This window comes from Branchiostoma belcheri, unplaced genomic scaffold, assembly GCF_001625305.1.
Source record: "Branchiostoma belcheri isolate BF01 breed outbred unplaced genomic scaffold, Haploidv18h27 scaffold97, whole genome shotgun sequence".
Taxonomy (NCBI): Eukaryota; Metazoa; Chordata; class Leptocardii; order Amphioxiformes; family Branchiostomatidae; genus Branchiostoma; species Branchiostoma belcheri.
Window position 1 is genome coordinate 361,045 of NW_017804653.1, and position 22,972 is coordinate 384,016.

Sequence of the window (22,972 nt, forward strand, 5' to 3'; positions counted from 1 at the left end):
GATGTAGCTATCCAATTATCGAATGCTTAAAAACCAACCTGTTTTATACACTGTTTCACTAGTACGGTGTAAGTCCCTCAAGTAAGGGTGAGCACAACGGAAAAAGCTCCACGTCAGATGACGCACAGTGGAGACAACAAAGCCCGTCGCCCGTTACCACCACTTCCACACCAAGGCTTCAGTACAGGTAGGGTACACTCTAGTACGGACACACTTCATGGTACTATATTTCTGTTGCTCAATATATCATATATATTGTAACAGCAGACGGCAGGGAACATGCCAGAAGTACAATTTGCTGTTCAAGACAAGCTCAGTCGCTACATGTACCAACAAGAATTCGGAGATCTCATACCTCCATGAAATATGTAGAATTTTTGTAAATGTTTCTCTTCACTGGATTTGTCTTATTGATTTTGGAAATAATAATAATAATAATAATAATAATAATAATAATAATAATAATAATAATAATAATAATAATAATAATAATAATAATAATAATAATAATAATAATAATAATACACATTATGGTTTTCTAAACTTGAATTACAATTTGCGTGTGAAATTCCTATTCGCTAGCATTTCTATATGTCTTCATTAGTTATGCAAATTAGGAATTAGGAATCACCTTAAATGTCTGAAAGGCACAAATCATGATCGTGTGTTTGTTGTACGTTTTACAGGCCTCACACCAAGCAATGGAGACGATGACGATCCTGCCACTCACATGTATAATTACGTCGACAAAGATGAGATCAACCGGCAGTTGTCTCTACGACAGACCAACAGTAATGATGGACAACCATCCGGTGAAGGGACGGACAGACGCCAAGTAACTGTGGGCCGGAATGTCGTTGGCTTTGTTCACAACCAAATGTATGGAGCTGTCGCTTCACCACAGGAAGATAACAAAGGTATGTGTCGTGTCTTGAATTTTCAAGTAGCTATCAGTCATGAAAACTTTGATTTTGGTATAAAATAATAAGAGTAGTTGCCTTCGTCAGAAGGGTAGAAAATCAGTTTGCTTTAGTGTAGGAGACTGTAGATCTAGCGGCATAACTATTGAAGACATGAATCGATGTTCATGGTTTTCGACAGGCAGGTTACCGTTGGAGAGACCAAGGTCAAGTGTGAAAATGGGCTTCGTGTAGGGTCTCTACGTCACTGCAGTGGACCTTTTGTGTTTGTAGTTTTTTAGCAGTATAACTCATATGTTAAAAATGCATATGTTAAAGCATATGTTAAAGGTTGTTCATGATCTAATTTGTATCTCAAACCGGCCGCCTGTTGTAGTTTGAAAAGGCCGAGATGTTCTGCAAAGTTAACAAGATGAATATTTAAAATAGATGAGAAAAGTTTTCCCAGGCAACTAAATAAATATAAGTCATGTTCAGGCTAGACTATTGCGTCATTGTATTAACATTATGTCACGATATAGATAAATTTATGATATTGTATAAAGCTCCACGTCAGATGGCGCACAGTGGAGACAACAAAGCTCGTCGCCCGTTACCACCGCTTCCACAGCAAGCCTTCAATACAGGTAGGGTACACTCTAGTACGTACACACTTCATGGTACCATATTTCTGTTGCTGAATATATAATATATATTGTAACAACAGACGGCAGGGAACATGCCAAACTATCATTTGCTGTTCAAGACAAGCTCAGTCGTTACATGTACCAACAAGAATTCGGAGATCTTATACCTCCATGAAATATGTAGAATTTTAGTGTTTGTAGTTTGTTAGCAGAATAACTCAAGCATATGTTAAAGGTTGTTCATGATTTTCAGGAGGCAAGTTACTGTTGTAGAGACCACGGTCAAATTCGAAAATGGGCTCTATTGGGGGTCCCTATGTCACTGCAGTGGGCCTTTTGTGTGTGTTGGTTTGTGTGTTAGCAGTTCAAGTTCTGGAAGAGCAATTGTCTGGATTTTGTATGGTGGATACATGTAGGTTTTGGGGCAACCTGTTTGACATTTATTTTGACTTCAACTTTATTACATATACCCAAAATTAAAAATAGAATATCATCAATGCCCATCCACCAAATGTGCCTTAAGTATCTAATGTGCCTTTTCTGTGTGCTAAAGGCAAGAAAACCGAAACTACAACTGAAGGCCACGTACACAACAATGTCGACACAGATAGAATCAGGAATCTACGACAGAAATTAGATGATCCTGTAGTTACAGACCGCAAGATTCCTGGCCTCATTGAAAATAAGATGTATGTACGTGGTGCCTTACGACAAGGTAAGCACAGAGGATTGTTCCTGTTATAATCATTATAACCAAACTTCCAGGATAGCGTACTAAGTAAGTTTAAAGTCCCAACTGCCTGATCTCTTGTTATGCCCACGTTGAAGATCATTCAGATGTTCACAAACACATGTGGATGTGTGTTTAAAGTTGTTGTCATTATCTTCATTGTCATTGTCATTGTCATTGTTAAAACTTTAGATCCAACACCATGAAGTTCTCTCATCTAGAGCTTTCGACCAGTCACTCTGGTCTTCCTCAGTAGACTGGCCCAGTGGGGCTTGTCACGTGGTTTCTTTGACGTCAACATTGGGTCAAAATATCTTGTAGACAATGTCGGCCCCCGTCGCGGTTGAGTGAAGGGTGATGGGCCCTGATGTAAATAGCCTCTTTCACCACATATTGGAAATAGTCTTGGGCATTCACTAAGCATGGACTACACAACAAAATTCCGGTAAATATGATAATGATGAGACAAAATGAACAAGATTCTTTGATTCCCCTCAGATACCAACTATGGTACAAACATCTCCAGATTTTTTACAAGCTGCAAGAGGGCGTTTTGCTGTTTCTGCCCGTTTATCATCATCGCTATTGCAGTGTTGGCCTCGTTAAGTGCAGGAGCTGGTATCGGCATGTTTCTCACTGGTACACTTACACTCGGAGGGCCAGCTGAAATCAACATGGTTAGTCTTCTACTGTAGTCTGTTGTAATTTTAGTTTACATCAGTTCCATACATATCACCAATACACAGATATAAATATATAATTATTAAAAAAATGCAACAACTCTGGGTCTTACAATGCAAAAATAGGTAAATACATAAAAGACTGTTTTTATTTTAAAAAATGCCGAAACTCATGATTAGCATACTGTATTAGCTTTTGATGTTGAGTGATTAATTTTCATTCTATACCCTTTTCTTTTCTGTACTATGTTCAATATTCCATAGCCATAAATTCTACCATGTACAGTTATGCAATGAAGAAATATTGTTATGTGGCTGTTATGTGTATTGTTCGACAAATGTGGTGAATGCCAATGATAAATGAACCAAAGAAAGTAAGAACTGGAGAAGTTGTAACATTGTACAATGTACCTCTTTATTATAGCCCTCTGCGGTAACTGATGGAGGCAATTGGACAACTACTAAGCCTGTAACAACCACCGTGACTGCAGCCTACGTACCAGTCACTTTAAAAGATACAGCCTTTATGTCTGCTACTAAACTGCATCAGGCAACCAACATGTTTCCAGCATCCAACGAAACAGCAACAACGCCGATACCTACAGCTCAGGTAAGGAACATCTTAGATGATTTTGGTTTTGCACATCCACACTTGTTTCAGCAAGCAAGTAGCCCCTTAACATTGTGTTTTGTTGTTATAAAGGCATTCGATGGATACATTTATACTGACCACATTTGCTTTACGTCAACAGGCCACCTGCCATGATGTTGTGAGAACAAGAAACCTGCCACAGGTGACCTCCACACTGCCACATGTGGCAACCACACTGCCACAGGTGACAACCACACTGCCACAGGTGACGACAAAACCACCGAAGACGTGTATGTATCTCTTAAAATCCGCATGTTTCCTTGTAATGAATCGTATGAATTTCCTAAAATTCCTATGGATTCTTTAAATTTCGTATATATTATATATATAGCCAGGACTGCCTAACTAGCCGGAGGCTATAAGGGCTAACCCTCACAACAAGAACATGATAATCATGTAAAACACAAGGAAAAGAAGTGCAGACTGAAGTAGTCTGAAATAAAACCACCAAATCTTCATCTTTATACAAACGACTAAAGATTGTTAGTGTAAAAAGTGAACTTTCAAATTTAACTTCCTAACGAGTAAAAGTACCGAAATTTATTTTGAAGAATGATGACCAAAAGTCCTGTGTTACTGTTTCAGCTAAATGTCCGAATGGCTACCAACTACTCGCTCAAACCTGCATCAGGATCTATGATGACGAAAAGAAGTACTTTGACGCCCTGCTGGCCTGTGAGAAGGACGGGGCGACACTAGCCATGCCCAAGACGAGGGAATTGGACGTCGCTCTGAGAAACCTGATTATACCGAGTTTTGAATACTGGATCGGGCTGGTTAAGTGCGACTACAACTGGAAATGGGCAGACGGATCTCTCCTATCAAATTACATGTACAAGGTACGTTAACACACATCAGAAAACAGGATCTATTTGACTACATGTAATTTGCGTCAACCACTCACACCAGGAAGGTCCCCTACACTTTTTCGAAAAGTGCGTTGGGTTCTTAAACGTGTGTGGGGTGTGGCTCCCCCCAAACCGTGGACCTCCATTTTACACGTCCTATACCGAAGCTAGGTACTAATTTCCACCTGAGTGAAGTGAGGAAAGTGTTTCCCAAGGGCACAAGATCGGTAACATGGGTAGGATTCGAACTCGGGACCTCTTGGCCCTGAGCCCAACGCGCTACCGCTACGCCACACGACCCTCCCTCCATATTATGAGTATATAATTGAAACTTTATTCGCAAAATCATGCCCGAAGGCTAATTGCTTTTACAATCAAGTATAATACACATTGCAATACAGTAACAGGAGACAGGTAACAACTGTCTGGAAAAAACTTCTACTTCTACTACTACGCTAGCTATTATGGGGTTCGACTTCTTCTTTGAAAGCAGTGGATAATGAATACTCCCACATTCTGCATAATTAGTGGGTTTTGTGATCTTAGTAGAAATGCAGTTTTTTTGGTGATCTTCTAAATGACGAAAGGATGGAGAAATTGTTGTAACGTTAACTGTCTGAAATAATCTGTTTCTTTCGGTCTCATAGTGAGGACACTGGCTAACAATACATACTGACCATTGATCCTTAAAATTGAATGTATAAAAGTGTATGTATGAAAGTATTTTTTATGGACAAAAATCTTAGAAATAGGTTACAGAAAAGGATACACTCAGATTCAAGATAATTATGTCATGTTGCTTTTTTTATCAGGGATGGGATCGATATCCAGGCACAGAAGGGTCTGTGAAGTTAGACTGTGGACGGTACTGGTCATACCCCACCGGTACCCCGATGTGGTACGACACTAAATGCTGTTTGAAGTTGAGGTTCATCTGCCAAGCTACACAGAGTCCCTTACCAAAGAAAAGTGGTGGGTGGTTCTGGACGAAAACCTGTAAAATTTGCCCTGAATAATAATACAGAAGCTTAAACGTTGTTTTTTTTATTCATCAATATTGTTGTTCATTGCAAATTCATGCCCGATGGCTAATTGCATACAGACATTGACAAGAAAAATGTGGTGATATAAGACTATTTGCTAACATGAAGTTCTACGTGTATGATATACTTATCGAACCTACTATCTCTACTTCAATTCACAACAAAACAGTAAAAAGGACAGTATGGCGCTGCACTCAAGTTTATAACTTATTCTAACAGCGCTACACAACAAAATATAATTAATAAATATGAATACTCATGCCTGAAGCTTCAAATAACAGAGTTATCAACCAAGAATTGAGGTGTTCAAAAACTCGTATTTTCCAAGAACTATCGTAGACTGGAACACGTTGCCACCAAGCACAGTTCAGGCATCATCACTAGAAAGCTTTAAACATCTCCTGCAATTAAATGTGCAAGGACTGAGTGTAACAAGTCGTTTGGTGTGATATAGCTAGCTGCCGCCGCGCCGCGTGCCGGCGAAGCTGGTGTGTTACGCCGAAGGGCGGTTATACCGGCTATACAGATACAGATACAGAATTTGTTTAGTTTTCGTTAAAACTTTGAAACTATTTTTAAGTTTGTTGGTTGTCGTAAGGCTTTTGAGGAAATGTACTTATTTGTATTATGTGCTTGTGTCGCAATTATTTCTTATTTCTCATTGTGTTGATATTATTCTCGTTTTATTGTAGCTGTTTTTTTAAACTTAATGTGTTGAATTCATTCAAAAATTGTATAAATTGCTGCTTTTATTTCCTCCATTAACCAAAGCTTATGGCAAGGTTACAATATCATATTCAACGTTTTTTAATTCAGTCTGTTACTAAAGCATATATTTTATGCATTCAGTGATGGAACATTAAGTTTGTAATAATATGTGTTTTATGAGCCCAGAAAGAATATTGCAGTACACTAACTAATGGAGATCCATCAAATAAACAATAAACAATAATACGGGCAGAAATATTAATATTCAATTAAAAGTATTGTGATGCCACAATTTGATGCATGTGAACATATCTTTTAAAAAGAATAATTCATATAAACGTCTTCTGAATGTCCCAACTATATCAAGCTAGTATAAACTTGTAGCGGCACACTGAAAAAACACTGTAGGTTTAGCCACTGTATGTAGATACCAAGTACAATTCACGACCTCGTCCGTAAGGACCTTGAACTTTAACCTACTGAAGGTTTGCCAATGGCCGTTCAAAGCAACCTCTATTCTGCCTAGTCACTGTGACACGGGCAAACCTGTCACCCAATACCCGCCAAGGGAACAAAAGCCCAGCCCCCTTTTGTTAAATACTAACATCAGGTGGTCTAAACCTACTAGTACTACGTCGTGCCGAGTTGGAATCAAAGGCTTTCTCGTGAGCGAACCAAGCACTAAGATGCCGAGCTACAAGCTGACGTATTTCAAGGGGAAGGGCCGGGCGGAGTTGGCCCGGCTGCTGTTCGCTGCAGGCGGGATTGAGTACGAGGACGTGCGGGTTGAAGGGGAGCAGTGGGCCGAGCTCAAGCCGAGTATGTACTGGTCTCGGTATACGTGTGCGGTTTGGTGGGGAGGGGGTTTTAAAAGGAGTTTTTGCCGTTGATTTTACCAAACTTAAAAAGGTTGAAGAAACCAAACTCGATCAGCTGGTCTTGTAGCTGAAGAGATATCCTTTCGTCCCATGTACAGTTATTCTCCTTCCGAATTATTCCACGCCAAAGACAGTCGCTAGATTTGAGGGTGTGCAGCTTCGAATAGAGACGCCAAATAAACTGGGGTGTGCCCCCTTTAAGGCAATGGAAGACGAGTTTACCCACTTCTTCTATAGCTTCTATGCTACCTTTATCTAGTCACTATAGCTTGCGTAATATCTAGGTAAGATAGCATAGAGGCCTACAGGTATACCTGCAAAGGTGAGCAATGGATAGATGATGTTAGATCTGATAGGGAACACCTTACATTGGGCCTCTGTCCAGTTTTAATGAAATGCAGTCCCTGTATTTAAGCCTTCAATTGTAGCCGTAGCTAGGCCCAAGGGGTCAGAACCACCCGGTAATTGTAGAAACATCGGGGACTGTCCGCGCAGCAATGTATCGTGTTGTAAGAAACAGTTCGTCGCTGGGGGGCGTGGCAAGGAAGGTGTGGGGTCGTGTGGTGTAGCGGTAGAGTGCGCCACTCGGAACTAAGAGTCCCGGCTTCGAGTCCTGACATGCCACCGATCTTGTGCTCTTGGGAAAGGCACTTGACACGACTTTCCTCACTTTGCTCAGGTGTAAATGAGTATTGTCCTGTCGTGTATTTGTCCCCTGGGTTGGTGGCGGCATTAATATACGTTGAAAAAACTTGAGTGTGCCGTCACCACGTCTGGTGATTACATGTTGGAATAAAAAAAAAGAAAAGGAACTTTTTAAAATTAAAATTTTGGCCCAAATCCAGGGGCGGTAGCGTAGCTTGGCAAACCGTTCACGCTACCAGTTGTATAAGGCTGGGGGACGTTTGTTTACAGTGAAAACACTGCAAAACGACGAAACAAAAAAAAGCTGCACGTCTAGTTGGTCTGTAAGCAAACACGTACGTGTCATTGCCTCAGGTTATTTGAGCTGCGTTCTAAAGTTCTCACATTATAAACTTGTTGTACCGCCCCGCCCCCTAGAAACTTTTTACATCAACTTAGTCTGGAATTAAACTGGAGGCTGTTATGTGTAATTTTCACCAGAAACTCCCATGGGTCAACTGCCTATCCTAGAAGTGGACGGAACCATGATCTGTCAGGGGAAGGCCATCGGGAGGCTGGTCGCTAAAGAAACCGGTACGTACAACAACAAAAGTAAAAAAAACAAATCATGTTAGATATTCTAATTGCTAGGACATGAATTGAGAAACTGATAAATTTTTATTGGCATCCTTCTTTATCTTTTATATGACAGTTTTACATTATTTGTGTGTAAGAATGCTAGCTGATTCCATTCTATAATGTTTTGATATTTTATGAATTTGTGGTTTAAGATATTGTTTGGGAGTAGAAAAATGTTCTGAAGTCGTCCCCTGCTGCTGTTTACACTAGTCATGGACTGTGATCTCACAATGTACACGTATTCAAGGTCATTCAGGGTCACGTATCTCATTTGCATCTAGTGTGATCAGGGGGGGGGGCGTACCAACTTTAAGTGCGTGACACTGCAGAATATATTGGGTGAAAATGCACAGCGGTCTTCGTTAAACTTCGTAGCCTCTACCAGGCTTTAGACGGAGCGTCAAACCGCATTTTATAGCAAACTAACTACCCTGGCATGCTGTCTATTTCTACCCTTTTCAGGCGCTTCCTAAAGCCTGCTAGAGGCTACTGGTGGAGGCTTGTTAGCATCCCCGACTCCAACCCCTTCCCCGGCATTTATCTGTCAATGTAGCCAATGTTTACTCCTCTGTCTAGCCGCCTCTAAAGCCTGGTAGAGGCTAGTGAACATCCCCAACCTAACCCCCTCTATCGGCCATTATGTAGGCCAAAATGACTTTTCTACACGAGAAACTCAACTAGTTAGAAATACTAAAAACATAGAAGTTGAAGCAGGTTTATGTACACCCCTAGCCTAATATGCTCTCTATATGCTATATACTAGTATAGTCTATATAGTCCTGTTCAGTTCTGAAGCGCCCCCTGCCGTTGTTTGCAGGTATGGCAGGGAAGACCCATCTGGACCAGGCCCGGGCAGACATGATCTGTGACGGGCTGGATGACCTTGGGATGAAGATGGTGCCAGTCTTCACGGAGAAGGACGAAAATAAGAAAGTAGGTTCCAAAATGCTTAAGACATTAATTTTGTAGATAATGCTATTGTTACTGTAGATATGAACTTGCTGTAGCATTATATTTCTACCCATACCTTGCGTGTTTTCATCATCAAACAACAATGAATGCATTTTAGGAGAATCGTGCTTGGACACGGTTTGAAAGGAACGTGTGGCGCACGTGGACCAGATGTGAGGAATGTGATTTACCCTAATCGCGGTTTAGGCGTTTCCGTGTGAACAAGACTTTCAGATGGGGCCACATGAATCCTGCTTCGGTGGAATCTGGATCTAATGCACTTTCAACGCTTTCGTCTGAACAGGGCCTGAAATGCGAATATCGTTTTCTTTCTTTTTTTCTGCAGGAAGAAATGAAGAAGGAAATGGCAGAGAAAACCATGCCGCCGTTCTTTGACCTGTTTGAAAAGCTGGCGAGCGCGGAGGGATATTTCGTGGGGAACTCGGTACGTTTTCATCATGAAACTTTATCTGTGTTTACTATCATCTAGTAATGATAATAAAAATGCTGAACGTTATTCCAACACAAGGATTACACAGAGATCAAATTTTCAAGGACCACTGTCGCCTTCGTCAGGATAATTAATGACTCATCAAAACGTATTCTCGCGAGAGTTACGGTTACAAACACGTGACTATTATTGCTCGTTGCTCACACTATATGTGTTCTATTGTTACATGATGCAGATTGACAAGTGCTTTTTGTACCAGTGGAATAATAAATGATCTCCCAAATTTCAATTTAAAAAATAATGAAAACAATTAATATGAAAACAAGTCTACCTGCATTTTCACACACAGCATAACGTCCTATCTAACGTTTGTTTTTTTAATATCCCCTCAACCACCCCCCACCCCCCCTACAGTTGACCTGGGCTGACGTCAACTTCTTCGCCTTCGTCGGCTTCATTTCCGGCTTCATCCCGGGGGACCATCTCAAAGGTTACGTCAACCTGAACAAAGTCATGGGGAACGTCTCATCCAACCCGGGCATCGCGAAATGGCTGAAGGAGAGGCCGGTCACACAGTTTTAAATTACAAGCAGATGCTTTGAGCCGAGATTGTATCTGGCACCCAAATTACTGAGCGCCCAGAGTGTGTGACAAGTTTTCAAACGTTACTATTATTTCTTTCTTACATCTGCTTGACGTTAACAACAGTCATAGTCATAGATATATATGTAGTCATGAAATTAATAATGTACTCAGTTGGTTTTAACTTTTTTAAAGTTTTTTTTTCTATTCTTGGTTGGCGTAAATTGAACTACGTTTTTTGTTATAGAAACGTGTACGGATCTGCAGAATACAAGTTATGTAAATTCTTGTATTTTGTAACGTTCTATAGATCCATCTATGGTAGAACCATGTAAGGTCTCTCACTCTCAATAAAAAGCCACGTTATGAAAAGAACCATACTGTAAATTCATTGACCTATGGAGTAAGAATAGTTTAATTGTAAATTATTTGTTTCATTGAATATGGAAATAACGTTGCAATTAACATAATCTAATTTAATTTGCAAACCAAATGCATAATGTTTACCTTCGGATATGGTCTGCTCTGTTAATTCTTACTCAAACACATTCTCATACATGTACTACAAGTATATGGTGACAGGAGCAGAGCAGACCATGAAATTGCAACATTATGTAACCCAACACCAGTCACCATGGTGATACGTCAACAAATCATGTCATTAGTCAGGTCAGAGGTTAGTGTTTGGAACAGAAGAGGAAGAAACTGAGTAAAAACAATATGTTTTCCTTCGGTAAACATAATCATGTTGTTCTAAACTCAAATTACAATATTTTGCCTGTCAAACTCTTGTCCTGACTAGGCATCTACATTTCAGCACCAAGGACATTGCCCGCGGACACACCAATACTTTCCTAGCGCTTCTCCACTATGATTGAGTTTTTTCACCAGGGGAAACCAGATGTATCCTTGAGATACTAACGCATTACATTATTATGGGATCCATGTACAAAGAAAGACAAACTGGAAAGGGTACAGAACCAAGCTGCAAGATTCTGCACGAATAGTTATCAAATGGGTGCTAGTGTAACGGAAATGAAAAAAAAGAAACCTACAGTGGGGGTCGCTGGAAGACAGACGTAGAATGTCCAGACTGTGCATGATCTACAAAATGACTAATAAACTGGTGGACGTACCAACCACTAAGTATCTGAAACCAGCCCAGAAAAGAACAAGAAACAGTCATGCCGAATTCAAATATCAGAGTTATCAACCAAGAATTGAGGTATTCAAAAACTCGTATTTCCCAAGAACTATCGTAAACTGGAACTCGTTGCCACCAAGCACAGTTGGAGCATCATCACTAGAAAGCTTTAAACAACTCCTGCAATTAAATGTGCAAAGATTGAGTGTAACAAGTCGTTCGGTGTACGTGATATAGCTAGCTGCGGCCGCGCTGCGTGCGTGCTGGTGTGTTCCGCCGAAGGGCGGTTATACCGGCTATACTGATACAGATAAATGATGTAGCCCCAGCAAGGATAAAACATATGAATGGCGCTATGACGACTCTATGCTATTTCTAGACAGTTTTATTTTGTCTGGTAATCGGAAGCCTTCAGAATGCCGAGCGAGTCTCAACTCGGGTCAACAAGTCATACACACTCGGCACACAAGAAATACGACACCTGCCACAAATAGAAACATCTGATGTGGCCATTGGAACCCAACCATTCAGTTGGAGTCAGACCAGAATACTTCACATAGCAACACGTGTACCGTAAGTTTCCCAAAGTACTGACTTATAATTAGACATATTTTATTTTTTATTTATTTTCTAACCCTGGGGACAAGTACAACAAGATACACAAGATAAGGACAGGACATTAAAATCAACGTCGTCAACTCATTAAAATTACATGATACATACACAAATTTAATTAGGTATAAAGGTACGGCATAACACAACAGAATAGCAGCAACAGCAAAATAACATATAAACCCCCAGACGATGCCATCACATACATGTATTTACAACAATTTTAGACCTTCAAATCCAATATAACAACATGTAGATGTAACGCATGTCTTGATACCTTAGTTCATTTAGCAAAGAGGTACGAAACAAGTACATACAAGTATGTACAGTCATGAATGTCGATGTTACCAAGCGTGTTCATTTTTCGTCAGAGAAAGCGTTGCACGAAGACGTTCATACCACACGTTAAAACGTACATGCCGTACGTTACACCACATGAATATGCGCAACGACGAATTTTCCAACCGACGAAACTTGCTTCCTACATACAAGTCACCACATAGCAAACGAGCTATTGTAGTGACTATCGTTCGTTACCCCTAAGCTACCCTGAATGCCAAACTAGTATCGGGCCGTTAGCCGTCTTCCTTCGGCAGCCAAGAACCCTTCGCCCGCCTATCTAAATTACCGCTACGGGGGAGTTGAGCCCGAGGGGTTTGTCCGGCCCTATTACTAGTAATAGGCGGGCGAAGGGTTCTTAGCTGCCGAAGGAAAACGGCTAACGGCCCGATACTAGTTTGGCATCCAGGGTACCCCTAAGCCATATCTCATGTCAAACAGTTAACAAACATTTGTTAAAAGTAAGATGATTACCTTAATGCAGAATTTGTATTTTGTGTATGAAAGTTATGTATAGGCATGACTTTTATGTGTAATTCCTCGAATCTCTTTTTTTAAATATTGTATAGTTGTGACAGTGTATAATAGCTGTAATTGTAAATTTGTTCTGTTTCTTTACCTGTATATATTTTGTGTTGGAGCTCTGGAAGATTAGCCCGTTTAGGGGCTAAAAAGAATCTCAATAAATTAATCTAAACTAAAATAAGCCATTGGATTCTTTACACAAGCAAAATTATACATGTACATCACACCCTACAAGCTCTAATATAATAAATCACCCCAGTAATTATTATTCATAATCAATTAGAAAACTTAAATAATCCTATTGTTAGTTTACTAGTTTTCAAATTTATACCCAAAGGTTTAAGGACTTAGAATTATATCCACATCTACTAGTAATATCGTTACATCATTTTATCAATAAAAGTATCCCCTTATAAATTTATTCTCGGTTAATTCTAGTTTTCAATTTTTTTAGCTGAAGCTAAGAGACTTAAACTAACCCCATAGCTGTCAGTATAAATCAATAAAAAGCAGATGTCGATTTTTTTTCTCTCTCATTCGAATTCACGCTGCTAAAACGGAGATAAACTCCTCATAACTGATCATTCCATCTCCGGTGACGTCAACCATCTTCAAGATGTCGTCCACTTCTTGCGCGCTCATCCGGTATCCTAGTGTCGTCATCACTTTTCTGTAAGGAGAAAGACACAAAAGAAAGGATAAAGATTACTGGGGTCGTGTGGCGTAGCGGCAGAGTGCTCGACTCGGAACCAAGAGGTCCCGGGTTCGAGTCTTGACATGCCACCGATCTTGTGCCCGTGGGAAAGGCACTTTACACGACTTTCCTCACTTCGCTCAGGTGAAAATGAGTATGATATTGTCCCCTATATTGGTGGCGGCATTAATATAAGTTGAAAAAACTTGAGTGTGCCGTCACCAAGTCTTGTGATTACATGTTGGAATAAAAAAAACTGCTAATATCTGGGTAGATTGTGGCGACAGTTTTTCGAGTCACACTCAAGCATCAGTGTCATGTCATATCCTAATGTCATCAACCTCCTGTCTGTTTTCAAACGGGAGAGACAGTGAATGACCGTTACAGTAAGGCATGTCATTCCGACAGTGTCTACAGCATGCATGGACGATGTATAAGGTTGTTCAAAACATGTTGTTATTCGTTCGCCCATACAAGACACCTCGTGCTGCTTTGCTCAAAAAGGCATGCACAACTGGCATCCATTCCTGCCAAGAAAAACATCATAGTGAATAGATAAGTCCAGACAACATCAATTATATGCGACCTTGTACTATTTTAGTGGTTTTGGCAAGAGATCATAAATATAATCGAATTAGAAGTACCCTTAACACGCAAGAGGAAGGAAAACAAAGAAGCTCCAATGGAGCCAAGAAAAATAAAATATTGGATCATAACATCATGAATTTCGTCTGGGCAACGTCCATCAAATGTGACCTCGTACTATTTTAGTGGTTCTGGCAAGAGATCATAAATATAATCGAATTAGATGTGCCCTTAACATGCTAGAAGAAGGAAAACAAAAAACCTCCGGTCGAGCCAAGAAAAATAAAATAGTGGATCATAACATCACGAATGTCGTCTGGGAAACGTCAATCATATTCGACCTTGTACTATTTCAGTGGTTCTGGCAAGAGATCATGAGTATAATTGAATTAGAAGTGCCCTCAACATGCTAGAAGAAGAAAAACAAAGAAGCTCCGGTCGAGCCAAGAATAATGAAATAGTGGACCATAACATCATGAATGTTGTCTGGGCAACGTCAATCAAATGTGACCTTGTACTATTTCAGTGGTTTTGGCAAGAGATCATAAATATAATCGGAGTAGAAGTGCCCTCAACATGCTAGAAGAAGGAGAACAAAGAAGCTCCAATGGAGCCAAGAAAAACAAAATATTGGATCATAACATTATGAATGTCGTCTGGGCAACGTCAATCATATTCGACCTTGTACTATTTCAATGGTTTTGGCAAGAGATCATAAATATTATCGAATTAGAAGTACCCCTAACACGCTAGAAGAAAACAAAGAAGTTCCAATGGAGCCAAGAATAATGAAATAGTGGATCATAACGTCATGAATTTCGTCTGGACGACGTCAATCAAATGTGACCTTGTACTATTTCCGTGGTTCTGGCAAGAGATCATCAATATAATCGAATTAGAAGTACCCTCAACATGCTAGAAGAAGGAAAACAAAGAAGCTCCAATGGAGCCAAGAAAAATAAAATATTGGATCATAACATCATGAATTTCGTCTGGGCAACGTCCATCAAATGTGACCTTGTACTATTTCCGTAGTTTTGGCAGGAGAACAAAAAATAATGACCTTCAAACCGAACAGTAGGAAAACAAACAAGTTCGTGTACTTAAACTTGAACGGTTGAATATGTTCTCTTGTGGAGAGATGTGATTTTAATCGGGTACAAGATTACATAATTGCTGGTTTTATATGTTAATGTAACAGGATTAGTGAGTTTTGGTCAGAAATAGCATTTGTATCGGCACGACACAATTGTTTTTAAATGCACAGAGGGAAAACAAGCTAAGCTTGCTGTCCGTTGTACTCCTAAACACCATAGGGTAGTCCATGTCTAACTCTAAGTGGCCAACAGGGAACGCAAACGTCTGTACCTAAACTCGGTTGCCCGTATGTACCCCGACCCTTCCCTGTCGAACATTTGGAACGCCACTCTCAGATCGTCGGCAGCGTGTTCCTGCTCTGCTTGGTACATTAATCTGGAGAAAGAAAAAAAATATACAAAAACCTATCAAAAACCCTTCACCACTTTAATAGAGGCACGCTATGCGCAGAAACAAACAACTGCAGTATGGCGCTAGGTCATCTTAACTTATTTTTTAGTTAAATCACTTCTCTATTGACACGGCAAGACCTACAATCTTACCAATTCCAAGTTGTACAGAAACAAAAAAATTCTCTTGGCCTGCCCAGTATACAGAGTGATTACTGACAAACACCGAAATTAGGACAGTCCTGAGTTGTGCAAGCAAAGTCTGCCCATTCTCAAAAGTACAGAAGTTGTTGAACACATTCTGGCATTATTTGATGAACATCTTGAACAGTACAAAGTACAAAGATGGTTTGTCCATAGACAAAGATAGGTTAACTCTCTCCCAACTGCTTTACACCTGTAAAGTTTTCAATTGTTTATTTGATCGCCTTGTAACTTTTTCTAGATCTTAAGATCTACATGTTGCAGAGCTTGATTCTGTCGCCAAACGAATGTAGGACGGAAGTAAAATAACAAAGAGAGGCTTCACCTCCTGACGATGTTGCAGAAGTCGTCGAAGTGGACCACCCCGGACCCGTCATCGATGTCCCTGCGGATGGAGATGATCTGTTCCTCCGTAGGGTTCAGTCCCAGCATCCGCAGCGCTCGGAACAAGTCGTGGATGTCCATCTACCAAAAAAAAAAAAAACAATAGTTCAAAGGACACAATCATCCGTGATATGCAGTATGACTAAAGTGTTTGAACCCCTTTTCAACTGCGGACATGTCAAATTTTGGACAAATCCATCGAAAGGTGTAAGAAAGTCCAAGACAAAAATGTTGTTCAAAGTACAATAGTCTCATCTTAGCCAAAGGCCATTGTAGCATTTGCTCATGAATTTTGTAAATAAGGTCCTGCTTGTCCTGGTTTATATTTAACATTGCTCAACATTTTTAAACGCCTCAAGAATTATACAACTTAATTACAATTTTTTTCTCATGAATTATACACACTAGGTACAAAAGGCAAATGTGGTAAAACTACCAACACCATTGCTCCTGTATGCATGCCATCCTTACCAGTTTGCCTGGCCCGTATACTCGAGAAAAAAAGGAGCGTAGCTTGCTACTAATGCTACAAGATGTCGTAACCAAATAAAGGCTTTTCGCGCTGGTCTTGCTTACTGATGCAAGAAATTCTCCATGATCCACTCTGTCTTACCTTTCCCGTTTTCTTCTTGTCGTATTTTATGAAGGCCTCCTGAAGGGTCGCGGACAAGGAGTCTTGCCTGCTGTAAGTCGGTCGTCTTGACATCTTGAACTCCTCTTAAGACTTTACAGAAGACGGTTCGTCGTAGCTCCGTAGTTTCGATTCCTTCCCGATGGTCGATCCAGCCAGGCTGGTTACATGTGACAGCACAGACACAGCATACAGGTAGGCAAGAGTGTGGATAAACGTTAATGCTGGTTCAGTTGCTTCCGTGACAGCCCATGGATAAAGCCGCCTTTATCCCACATCGTCCGACAGTCTCATTATAAAAACATCAATACAGCCGACATCACCACCATCATGGTAAACAGGGCCAGGAACCCCGTCTTTTGCAGGTAGTAAAGCTTACGCATGGTGACTTTATGTTTCAGGTGGATATCCGGAAAAGGAAAAACCGTGCGCGGCCTTTGCTTTCGCCCCTGTCCTCCGTCACTCGCGTCTTTTCTCCTACCTGGAATGAACGACAGCATGACAGCATAAGATGGATGACAGCATGAAATGACAGTGCCACAGCATGGAATGATAGCACGACACCATATAATATGAACGACGTCGACAGCACGACAGCATAGAACGACAGCATAACAGCATGAAATGTACAACAGCACGACAGCATAAAACTGGATGACAGCACGACAGCATAATGCTAGATGACAGAACGACAGCAATGAATGAAAGCACTACAGCACGAGATACGAGATGGATGACAGTGCGACAGCATGAAAATAGATGACAGCACGACAGCAATGAATGACATGTGCAGCACGACAGCATGGAATCAACGACAGCACGACAGCATGAACGACAGCACGACAGCAAAAGAACGATTGACCACATGAGATGAACAGCTTTAATGCATAAAATGTACGCTAGTGCTAGGTATTACAAAGATAAGTATGAGAATCTGAATTTGACTGTTGGGCTTCGAACTCTTGACCCCCTGGTCCAGGATCAGGGTCGATGTCTATCTTTATACTGGCGTGCACTTAAATCCTTCTTATGACTGATACAGATCACCCAGCATGCTGCGGACAATCTCGTCTCTTTCGACCAACGTTACGTTGTTTTTTGCGCGTTAGAATGACTGACGTACCACAATCAAGAGAAGATAAGTCAATCTCTAACCGAGACGACCCAAAGGCTAGCTAACAAAGGGGCTGTGGGGAGGGCCAATTTTCCAGTCTCGCGATGGAACGATCGTTTTAACACGTGCCCTGACCTCGCCGTGGATAGTTTTGACACGTGTCCTAACCCTGGCCCGTTTTGACACGTGCCCCGACCCCACGGACTGAATGTCCATCTCTGGTGTCTAAATCCCGACCATAGACTATGACGTATAATGGATTGAGTAACAGCCTCAATAACATGTTGGTAAGTATTTTGAACCATTTTATATAGAGAGAATGCTACATGTACTTGACCCATTATAAAAGCCATCTAGCATCACACGTTGTCTCAGCAAAAATGCAGTAAGACCACTATACAAGTACATTACAAGTACATTACATTACAAGTAAAGTCTTGCATTTTTAAAAGAATGCTCTATTGCAATGTAGCTTGAATACATTGCTGTGAACTGTCTTCCCAACTGTCTCCTCAAGTAGCCTGAATTATGATAGCCTCAATATTACGTTCCGCACGTTCCAATATGGTGCTGTTTCGAATAACATTTGCCCAGAGGTAAGCTTACTGAAGCTGCTACAGTTCTCAATGGCTGCGCCTAGGGAAACTGAACCGCATTCCGATGCAACGCGAAGTCCAGAATCTGTTTCAAGACTCCTTAATGAAAATGCAAGGCCGAGATTAAAGCAGGCACTCAGCAGCCCCAAGCAAATTTGATCCAAATCTTACAGTCACAGTCATTAGTAACACAGAACATGCTTCCAAATGCTACGAATACACGAATAAAAATAACTGAATTAGGCTACTCTTCTAACTGTATAGCAAGTGCGAAGGATTCTAACAAAATATCAAAAGAGTAACTCAAGTGTAAGCAAATTTGATCAAAATCTTAGTCATAAGTAACACATAACATACTCAACCAAGGCTACCCTTCTAACTGTATATAGCAAGTGCTAGGGATACTGACGATTGTACAGTAGGCAATGTTAAAACAGCAACTGAGGTGCAAGCAAATTTGCTCAAAATCTTAGTCATTTGTAACACAGAACATACTCACCCAAGGCTACTCTTCTAACTGCATAGCAAGTGCTAGTGGTACTGGCAATGGTACTGTAGACAATATTTCGTTCAGGAAATTCTTGCTCAAATATAACGCCCAAGACAAACTACCTCCATTTGGAAACCAATATCTCTTCTAAGCAATTCTTGCTGCGATACAAATGACAAGCGCTACCAGACTTATCACCTAACTGCACACAATTCATTGAGAAGTATTTCTCACCACATTCAAAACAGCGTTCTCCCCACCAAAGTCAATCAGCTCTAAATTCCTCCCCGTTAGATCGTCCACACCACACTTCACCCTCCGCCTCCCTCCGTCTCTCTCCCGTCTGTTATAGAGCTTTTCTACGTTCACTCTGAGCTAAATATAACACGGCAATGACCTCTCCCTACGTGCAGCCCTGACACACTGTGGACTGGAGTAACACTAGCTGAGGGGTGACGTGATCTGGGAAACGTAAGGACTGACCGTACGTGGATTCCTATCGCGTGATCTGACGTTTTCAGATAAGGCCACACCAATTTAATTCCTTGGTTAACGGATTCGCCCGCTTCATTTTTTTCTGATTTGCAAAAAAAAAAAAAACGATCAGAATCAACTGCAAAATGTGCAAAAAATAGTCCTTTTCTTACTAGTTGTTGAAGTTATTCCATCTCTCAATGCAATGGTATCATTAAAAGTTCAAAATTCATTGTTTTAATTTTGAACCAGCCTGGTGTGTTGACTTCATGGCTCCTATCGTACCATTTTGGGCCATAATAGGATGCCTATAGGCATGTATTTATTTTCATTTTTCTTCGCCCGCCCGCTCCATTACTTTTCTAGAAAAATCCGTTAACCAAGAAATTAAATTGGTGTGGCCTAACGTCAGTCTTGCTCGAAGGTCAATGAATGAAAGATATATCTCTATTCTACGTTAAAGCCCTCACAAGTTAAGTACAGGTCATGACCAAACAGAAAAACATTACAGTAATATCTTGCTAAAACTATACATACTAATGCAAACTATTGTTTTTGAGGTTCAGCTTCTCGTATCTTGAGGCAGCTGTAGGTGCATTAACATATGGAGCTAATGATACATGGGTTGTCAAGTTTAATAAGGAATACGTGCGAATTTTTCTGTTTTATCTAAAAGTCTAAAGCTAGGCAATAGAGAGAGCAGTTGTGTTTTATTATTATTTTTTACTAAAACATCATCATTAGATAGAAAGCTTACAAATGTGATCTATGTGGCAGAGACTGTCATTCTAGTATAGGATATTCAGCCATAGCCATAGCTGTAGGGCTGATATCAATTAGGATTTTACCATGGTCAATATAAACTGAAGGAGGCCATATATTAGATAGATTCGGTTCTATTAACTGCTAAAAGATGACAGGATATGGACTCTCGGCTCTTGTAATAAAGAAATGTTTTGATTCTTTTCTTCAGGCATTTGTGGTTTTCCTGGTTCAACTATATCACGGTATTCGTCATCAGTACATACAACATACTGTTGCAATGCAAAACGATTTTGATAAGAAATTCAAGGCTTTACCGTCGCCAACGGAAGAGGGAAATGTCCAAAAACCCTTTTTCAGTTTATGATCCAACAACAAATCATGTGATAACATAACGTGGAAGAGGTACTATATCTTTCGTGAAAATGCTTTCATGACCAAGAGAAGCTTTTGAAGCCATGGTACCCTTAACATTCACGGGTTTTGTTGCAGTTTATTCTTATGTGGTGTCTTTTTCGTGTTTCACAGAGACCCTAACTACGATTCTTTTTTCAGAGAAGCCCATACAAATTTGCATCATTAAAGGTTGACTTTGTGAATGAATCCTAGCCTGAATATAAAGCCAAAACATTTCTTTTACAACCCCATTCAGTACATGATGATACTATCAAAAGGATAAAAAGCGTTCCCAATAATAAACAGTAAATCTAATGATACCTTTCTACTATTGGGAATAAACCACATAATAATATCTTTCATCTATAACGTGTTAATGATTAAAGGCATCCAATGCGATTTCAGGGCTGCAAAACTGGTATATTTCTGAATAAGGCAATCTGCTTTACATTAGCACATTTGAGCCAATATTTCATACTTTGGGCTTTTAAACTGCAGAAACAAACCCCAAGATGGGTCCTTTATTTTCTGGGAGATACCCTAAAACTCAGCCCAAGGCCCTTCCAGTAACCATTTTCCATCAGAATGTTGGGAATTTTTTGCTCCATGAGGGTCAATATAAAATGGGATAGTGTGGTTTCAACTCAGTATGTAGAAAACTGACTAGAATATTGGCTTTGAAAAATCGGGTTTTCAAGCCCTAAAAACTGCACTGGATACCTTTAAGCCCTTAAACCAGCACCAGGCACCACCTATAAATAATTCACACTAATCCCCATACCATGTTCATGTACACACCCTTTCATGACTAATATGATTACATCATGGCGTTCTTTATAGATACCCAGGACTACTTGCGGTCATGACATGTCCCTGGTGACGTATGCATGACGTAGGCACTACGATGCTGACGTCACAACTAAGCCCATAGTATAAGGTTTAAGGAAATATTACATCTATGTCATTAACGTTATGGTATAGGCTACGTCTTAAGCGTACATACAGCGTACGATAAGATAGCCTACATGCTGTAGAGTAACAAACTGGTGGACGTACCAACCACTAAGTATCTGATACCAGCCCAGAAAAGAACAAGAAACAGTCATGCTTTCGAATGTCAGAGTTATCAACCAAGACTTGAGGTGTTCAAAAACACGTATTTCCCCAGAGCTATCGTACAGTGGAACTCGTTGCCACCAAGCACAGTTGGGGCATCATCACTAGAAAGCTTTAAACAACTCCTGCAATTAAATGTGCAAAGATTGTGCGTGTAACAAGTTGTTCGGTGTGATTTAGCTAGCTGCCGCCGCGCCGCGTGCCTGCGAAGCTGGTGTGTTACGCCGAAGGGCGGTTGTACGTTGATATACTCAAATTTACTCAAATTATTTCACAGGAGTTTGAAGGAATTTTCTACCTGAAAACTCAGATGTTGCACCTTAAGATTAAACCCTACTAGGCTTCTACATAAAGAATTTTATGATGACTATCGTTTCACTATTCATGATATACAATTGTTACTTTGCTATTTGTTGGAAATCTCCGCCTTCAGTCAAATAACTTTTCAAACCAGGAAGAAAACCTGACTGCCGGATGTGAATGCACCTTAGGGTAAACCACATCCTCAATTTGTCACAACTTGAAAGAACTCGCGGAAGCGTAACTCCGCTAAAAGGATTTGGTGAAAAATTACCCTGCTTAAAAGCACTTTGCCATCCGAACGTGAAAGGGTTGAATAAAGGAACATTCCTCCGATAGCCCGAAGAATTCTTCCTATATAAAATTGAAACAACAAGCTACAAGCTCTTATCATACCAATTCAGGTGGAATACTATGTCAGGGCTTAATAAATGATGGGTTCTTGTTATGCATTTCAGATCCAGTTATAGTCAATATTATGGTCATGCTAAGTATGCATTAAAGGGTTACAAATTGGGTGCAAGAAATAGCCTTATCTATATCTAAATATTGCATTGTCTACCAAAAATACACATGTGACAATTTCGTTGTCTGGCAAAGATTCTTGCATATACGTGACGTGACTTGCAGAAAAGCCACCTGAAGCAGTGAAGCATTGCCTATAAAAGACCGTGACAGTGTCAGGCTACATAGTATTATACTAGGTCACAAAATGTCGATGTATGAAGTAGGTTTATTGTGCGTAACAAAAATGGCAGTTTTAGTGCTGGAATTGCGTCTCAAGAGA

The 22,972-nt window shown here is 40.3% G+C and overlaps 2 protein-coding genes across 3 annotated transcripts; one reads left to right on the forward strand and one right to left on the reverse strand.

Moving 5' to 3' along the window:
* Positions 1–6,765: 6,765 nt before the first annotated feature.
* Positions 6,766–10,707, forward strand: LOC109461925 (glutathione S-transferase 1-like). The gene is made up of 5 exons (XM_019758408.1): positions 6,766–7,026; positions 8,211–8,303; positions 9,166–9,281; positions 9,646–9,744; positions 10,165–10,707. Exons 1-5 carry the CDS (start codon positions 6,894–6,896, stop codon positions 10,330–10,332), a joined length of 609 nt encoding a protein of 202 aa, XP_019613967.1. The 5' UTR covers positions 6,766–6,893; the 3' UTR covers positions 10,333–10,707.
* A 2,774-nt stretch (positions 10,708–13,481) lies between these two features.
* On the reverse strand, positions 13,482–19,565 carry LOC109461870 (calmodulin-like). Of its 2 annotated transcripts, none has more exons than XM_019758340.1 (5): positions 19,372–19,565; positions 16,920–17,097; positions 16,248–16,387; positions 15,600–15,704; positions 13,482–13,622 (listed from the first exon to the last, which is right to left on the reverse strand). In XM_019758340.1, exons 2-5 carry the CDS (start codon positions 17,010–17,012, stop codon positions 13,496–13,498), a joined length of 465 nt encoding a protein of 154 aa, XP_019613899.1. In that variant the 5' UTR covers positions 17,013–17,097; positions 19,372–19,565; the 3' UTR covers positions 13,482–13,495. The 2 variants fall into 2 exon arrangements, with proteins under 2 accessions (XP_019613899.1, XP_019613898.1); XM_019758339.1 differs by having other exon boundaries at positions 16,920–17,418.
* Between the last annotated feature and the right edge of the window lie 3,407 nt (positions 19,566–22,972).

Excerpts from the sequence above, each read along its gene's own strand:
- LOC109461925 (XM_019758408.1), top strand. The coding sequence starts at position 6,894 with ATGCCGAGCTACAAGCTGACGTATTTCAAGGGGAAGGGCCGGGCGGAG. Across the intron at positions 8,304-9,165 it reads GCTGGTCGCTAAAGAAACCG|GTATGGCAGGGAAGACCCAT; the intron begins GTACGTACAACA and ends CGTTGTTTGCAG. Across the intron at positions 9,745-10,164 it reads GATATTTCGTGGGGAACTCG|TTGACCTGGGCTGACGTCAA; the intron begins GTACGTTTTCAT and ends CCCCCCCTACAG.
- LOC109461870 (XM_019758340.1), bottom strand. The coding sequence starts at position 17,012 with ATGTCAAGACGACCGACTTACAGCAGGCAAGACTCCTTGTCCGCGACC. Across the intron at positions 15,705-16,247 it reads TTCTGCAACATCGTCAGGAG|ATTAATGTACCAAGCAGAGC; the intron begins GTGAAGCCTCTC and ends TTCTTTCTCCAG. Across the intron at positions 13,623-15,599 it reads ATACGGGCAACCGAGTTTAG|AAAAGTGATGACGACACTAG; the intron begins GTACAGACGTTT and ends TTCTCCTTACAG.